Here is a 6248-nt window from a genome sequence, read left to right as displayed (position 1 = left end):
TATATATATATTTTTTTTTTTCCCCGGAATTTTCAGAAAAGTCCACTTTCATCTCTGTGAGCTGAACCCAGGTCCGCTGGATGATGGCGTTTGCTCCTTCCCCACGGCGTCCGGTGCGCGGCTGGCTCCTTCAGGAAAAGTTTCCACGAGGTCTGGTTGGCTTCGGAGGCGCAAAACGCGTGATCAGCCACGGATCGTCCACCGGAAGAAATCGGAGAGTCCAACAAACAAGCTCAAATCCGTTCGAAGAAGCGCATCACCCTGTTCGTGACGCCAAGTTTCTGTCAGATCTCTAGGATATAGATATATAGTTTGTGTACAGTGCGTGTGTGTCATCCTGAGTTTCTCCTGTTGCCTTGGTCTTTGACCGGCAAGCTACGGGAGATAACATTACTTGCCAAGTCCCCTTGCGATCTCCTCTACAGTAGGTGGCGGTATGCACCAAGGAAATGAAATTCGCCAAAAACTAAAAGAAGAAGAAGGTTCAGGGTAGGAGCAGTGTGGTCGGGAGTCACTGTGTAAATTAGTGACGAAGTCTATTCGTGTTTGGCTTGTTTATAACAGCCCTCCAATATGGCCGCCGGTAGTGCATTGTGGGTAATTGCTAAAAGGACGGAGCCCTCTATTGAGGGGTTTGTAGTTTTGGAATGGATGGCTCTATGTCAAGAATGGGCAAAAAGGAGAGATGGACTTCGTTTGAATGCAGCTTTTATTTTTTTAACGTCTGCCTCTGCAGTACCAACAAGAACACACCTTCCGGCTTCTAAAACGCTTCCTTCTTTGCTCCAGCCAATCAGATGCTCTCAACATAAACATGTTTAAGTACAGTAATTATTAAAGGGAATATAATTTAGGTAACCTTAACGTGAAAGATTATACTGTAATGCTCAAACATAAAATGATAACAATGCACCATGGAAATCAAATTCGCCAAAAACTAAAAGAAGAAGAAGGTTCAGGGTAGGAGCAGTGCGGTCGGGAGTCACTGCGTGTATGTCAGAGCATATCACAGATGCGTGGGAAATGTTAGGAATTAAGAATGATAGGAATTAGCAGGATTTGGTAATTGAGTTTGTTGATTAAGTGGGAAAGAAATACACAGATGGTGTGCATATTTATTCAGAAGGGTCAATGGATTTAGAAACAGGGTGTAAAGAAACAGCTGTTGTGCTAAGTGACAGGGGGGAGATGAGAAGGACTTGTGATAATTGAAGTATATGTACTTTTGAATGACTTTTGTATTGATCGTGGCTTTTAAGTGGATGAAGAAGTTGGAGTAGTGGTAAGTAAGGCCCTGATCTGTAGTGGCTCAGCCGCTCAGTGCTATGGAGTCTTGAGATAGGAACCTCTTGATTTAGACAGGACTTGAAAGAGAAAACGTGACAAGGTTATAACACCAGGAAGGAAATGAGGCACATGTGTCAAAATTCTGTGGATCGCTGCATATGTGGGAATCCAGGTCACACAAAATAGTCAAACAAGCATTGTGAGAGTAAACACTGATACACTTATGAATTTATTAAAGACAGAAGGGAAGCATGTAATATGAAAGATGAGGAATGGAATCAGGAAGTAAAGGGTAGACTATTAGACATGCTCCGAAATAAAGTGAGAAATGTGAGTCCAGGAGGCGGGAGCAGGAAGGTGGAAACAGTGGATAGTAGACTGAGAATAGGACATACAAAGCTAAACAGTACACTATTTACTTTAGGCAAAGCTGACAGGATTGTGTGTCAGATGCCAAGAAAATGGAACAGACGATAATGGAATGACAGGGTGCTAGAATTTTACAGAGGAAAGGAAGATGATGATTGAGGTAATGGAGATAATAGAGATGAAAAGCGAAACAGTAAAGAGCATTTTCGAGTTTGGGGTATGGGGATGGGGGAGAGAGAGACCACAATACAGGTAAATATTTACCTGTCAACAACAACAGCGAGTAGAAAAAGTTAACTGACAATGGATGCTACTCTGTGTTTTTGTAAATATCTATATTTTTTTGTCAGTCGTGTTTTTTTTTTACTATTTTTCTGTACTTTTGGTCATTTTTTTGTAAATATTCAACGTGCTGTTGTTCGTCGGGTGGTTTACACAATAAATTACACTGCTGCATATTTTTATGACCACACCATTCATTTGAGGAGGTTAAAGAGAACCCCCCCACCCCCCGCCAACATCAAGCTTGTAATTTTTGCCTGCAAAAGTAGACTGGAAGTGACGTCACAATGAAGGTTACTCTGACACGAGACTTTTTATTTGTTTACTCCTAACTAGTCAAAATAAAGTCGGTGGGAGGGCTCATCCGGGAAGGGAAGCTTTCAAGCGGATTGGCGAAGGCAGCAGAGGGAGAACTGGCCTATTTTTAGTGGGTTAGTCTAAGTAAATATGGACAGACAAACCTTCAGTGAATTAGTCATTGAACTAAAACCTCATGACGTCATCCTTAATCCCTTTGAGAGCTCTGTGTAACTCTTCTGTACATAGGCCAATTTGCTCTCCTGCTTACGACTAACTGGCAATTCTTCAGTAGTTACTATGAATGTCCTTTTGCTTTGTCCAGAACAAGGCATAGCGACTTTTTTTTTTTTTCAAGACAAATGTACTGGAAGATACAATTTGGGGTGAAATTTTGAAATAGTTCAATTTATTCTGCACTGGTTAATCTGTGGGCGAATCCCAGGAATAATTGATAATCCATGGTGATGTTGCTTGACAACTTTTATGTTGCTAATTCTGTGAGGGAGGGTATCTCATTTTTATATGATTTGGTTGAAAATAATGGGTCAAGCACAGAGTGGTTCTGATAAAGAAGTTACCCTGCAACACATCCAGGCACTGTACCGTAGGTTTGCAAGTGAATGTCCAAGTGGCAATTTACACTTGCATGAATTCAAGAAAATTTTTCGAGTTAACAACGAATCCTCAGAGGAAGAATCGGCCTACATGGAAAATGTTTTTCGATCGTTTGACACAAATAAGGTAATGTCATAGCCTGTAGTAATGTGATCGATAAATATCATTTGTTTCCAGGAGCATAATCGATCGTTTGACACAAATAAGGTAATGTCATAGCCTGTAGTAATGTGATAGATAAATATCATTTGTTTCCAGGAGCATAATCGATCGTTTGACACAAATAAGGTAATGTCATAGTCTGTAGTAATGTGATAGATAAATATCATTTGTTTCCACGAGCATAATTACAATGATCTAATATTTTGTAACATTTCCTTTTTGTTCGACACAGACCACTTTGTTTCCACTTTAGATTCTGAAATGTTGACCTTTGTATGTCCTTGCTGAAATGCAATATGATACATGAGATTATTTTGTCCTTGTATTTTTTTTAGGATGGAAAGCTAGACTTTATGGAATATGTGGCAGCCGTACATCTTGTTTTGCGGGGGAAACTGGAGGACAAACTTAAATGGTCTTTCAAGGTATATGACAGAGATGGGAATGGCCGGCTGGACAGAGGAGAAGTGAGACATATTATCAAGGTTTGTAATGTCCCTTGTTTTTGTCGTTAGGCTTTGCTCAAGTGATTGACTCAAGTGTAATGCTGCAATTTGTTGGTAGAAAAATAGAACCGCAACTTCATATGTACAGCTAAAGTGAGAATTTGTTGGCGTTATACACACACCATAATGGTGTTCGTCTGTCTGTCTGTCTGTCTGTCTGTCTGTCTGTCTGTCTGTCTGTCTGTCTGTCTGTCTATCTGTCTGTCTGTCTGTCTGTCTGTCTGTCTATTCTATTAGTGTGTTGTTCTTGTTATAATTTCCCCCCGAACATTCTTTGCCAGCCTCCACTATAGCCACCTTCACTATCAGCTTGTTTGTGACTTTTGCGGTATTAATTTTTATGTTAACGCAGTAAAAGGCATTCAAACTCGGGTGTGCTTTTGGAACACCTCGAAGGTTCTTGTATTCTGCATATCTGCACTGTGAAGCATCGTCAAATCTGTTTTGAAGCAATTTGTTCGATGTGAGCTGGGATGATGTGTAACGCTGTTCGCCTCAGAACATAAGCACCAATGCACTTGTCCCATTAGCAGCCATAAATGACACCATGTACTCCACAGGATGTGGTATACTTTGGATTATGAGATGGTGTAATCCTCTTGTTTCCCCCAATTTTTGTGTTCTCATTATTCAGATATACTGTATGTTGGCATTGATTTCATCAAACCAAAGTATCTGATTCCAAAACATGAGAAGTTTATTTTTTCATACTTTCTGGCTTTCGTGTGCATCCAATTAACCCTTTCAGGTACAGTGGTTACTACAGTGTACAGCTTATCATGTTATCAGGTTAGAGGGTGCTTGAAAGGTTAAGCTTTTATCGACTTCACCAGTCAGAATTGGAACCGAAAGCGCTATTACCCCAATGCTACAGTACAAAGTTGGAGGCATAGATTTCCCCATTGTGGGATTTGGAAAGGTTACCTTAAAAATTGTCCAAATTATTTAGAGAGGATGAATAATTAAATGATAAAATGCAAGCATTATATATATTTTTTCAATTTAGTTTCCATATGTTTGAATCCATCCATCCATCCTTTTTCTGATCCGCGTATCCTCACAAGGGTTGTGGGCATGCTGGAGCCTATCACAGATGTCTTCGGGCAGTAGGCAGGTTACACCCTGAACTTGTTGCCAACCAATCGGTGTTTTAATAAATAGTCCAAACATATACAAAGGATAAACATCGATTTCGAAAAGTGTTTGAAATAATGTCTTTTTTTCTCATTAAAATGAGACACTGCGATTCTTGTAGTAGTGTAGTGTAAATCACTACAAATATTATACTACAATACTCCTTTGGGTAATTGTGGAAACTTTGTAGAGATGGCAAATTAGGACAAAAAGATCATACTGTGGAAAGAATTATTTGAATGCTGAAAATTTGAATGTAATCCTTATTCACAAATCGATGAATGTTTTTTTTGTTATCTGCCCAGATTATCTACAAATTAAAGAAGCACACTGACCCTGGTGCTCCAGAGAACATTGAGGATATATGTGATAGAATATTTACCCAAGTGGACAAAAATAAAGACAGTAAGTTGTGTTCACTTCAACAACTATTGTAAATAAGTCATGCAATTGTCACAAAAACAGTGGTTGATTTCACATCCCTTCTTTGAGGAACTATATAGAGAGTCGTGTGAATATACATCATAATTCCAAGTCATAAATTCAATACTGTAATGATTTTGTGTTGTGTTACTTGCAATTTCTCTTCTGCATTGGTCAGGTCAAATTTCCCTGGAGGAATTTATTGAAGGAGCTGAAAAGGACCCATGGGTAATGGATCAACTTAAATTGGATTTCACACCCTGTGACTGGTTTATTGAGCAGCAAGAGAAGAACCCAAACTCATAATGCACTCATTCATTATACTGATGTATATGCCTGGGTCCTGTGTTCTGCAAAAATACCTCATCACAGTTTTCATCTTGTATTCTCACGGAACATTGTGTGAATTTCTACACCATTCACATTTTAATATGCCAAAAAGTAGACTGAAGATTAACTGGTTCTTGGTTTTTTTCACTTATCTCCCTTTATGGCGGAGTAGATGCTGTCCTGGTGCTCTCTTGTATGTACTTTAAACTTATTCCCATCACTGTGTACCAGTGTGCCTGGTGTGCGGCTATCTCACTATGTAAAAACAGTTTGTGTTGTTTTAAAATTTTCTTGGTCAAATTTGTGGAAAGATCTAGGAAGGATTCCTCCTATTTACATAAAATACACAGCATTTCCAACTGCAATGTCAATGACAAAGACTAACTATCAAGCCTTCAACATACATTGCCACAAAGAGATAAGATACCATTAAATTTGTCTTGGGTTATAGGATGTCAGAATTTTTTATTATGATTTTGGGGGGGTGGAAATGTGTGTGTATTTCAACCCCAATTCCAGTGAAGCTGGGATGTTGTGTAAAATGTAGATAAAAACAGAATAGAGTGATTCACAAATCATTTTCAATCAATATACCACAAATACAAGACATTTAATGTTTAAACCGATGAATTTATTCATTTTTTTCTTTTTTACAAACATTCACTGTGTTTGAATGTCAGGGGTGTACTCTGATATGAATGACAGTTTGCGTTGCTTTCAGGTGGACTACAGCTTCTCGACCTGAGATATAGTGTGATGGTGTGGGGCTGCTTAGCTTATTCAAGACCGGGATGACATGCTCCGATTGATGGAACTATGAATCGAAATTCAGAGGTTATT

At 39.0% G+C, this 6248-nt stretch overlaps 1 protein-coding gene across 1 annotated transcript; it reads left to right on the top strand.

The window, feature by feature from the left end:
* Positions 1–2199: 2199 nt before the first annotated feature.
* On the top strand, positions 2200–5937 carry LOC109529264 (guanylyl cyclase-activating protein 2-like). The gene is made up of 4 exons (XM_019892561.1): positions 2200–2979; positions 3351–3500; positions 4961–5060; positions 5257–5937. The coding sequence occupies exons 1-4, from the start codon at positions 2761–2763 to the stop codon at positions 5382–5384; spliced, it is 597 nt and encodes a 198-aa protein (XP_019748120.1). The 5' UTR covers positions 2200–2760; the 3' UTR covers positions 5385–5937.
* Positions 5938–6248: the final 311 nt, after the last annotated feature.

Source organism: Hippocampus comes, unplaced genomic scaffold (genome assembly GCF_001891065.2).
Source record: "Hippocampus comes isolate QL1 unplaced genomic scaffold, H_comes_QL1_v1.1 scaffold198, whole genome shotgun sequence".
Classification (NCBI taxonomy): domain Eukaryota; kingdom Metazoa; phylum Chordata; class Actinopteri; order Syngnathiformes; family Syngnathidae; genus Hippocampus; species Hippocampus comes.
The sequence above is the reverse complement of the archived record's forward strand: the minus strand, read 5'-3'. Positions and strand labels throughout refer to the sequence as shown.

Bases quoted from the DNA above. Each gene is read 5' to 3' on its own strand.
- LOC109529264 (XM_019892561.1), top strand. From the start codon at position 2,761: ATGATTTGGTTGAAAATAATGGGTCAAGCACAGAGTGGTTCTGATAAA. The intron at 2,980-3,350 runs GTAATGTCATAG...TATTTTTTTTAG, and splicing joins GATCGTTTGACACAAATAAG to GATGGAAAGCTAGACTTTAT. The intron at 3,501-4,960 runs GTTTGTAATGTC...TTATCTGCCCAG, and splicing joins AAGTGAGACATATTATCAAG to ATTATCTACAAATTAAAGAA.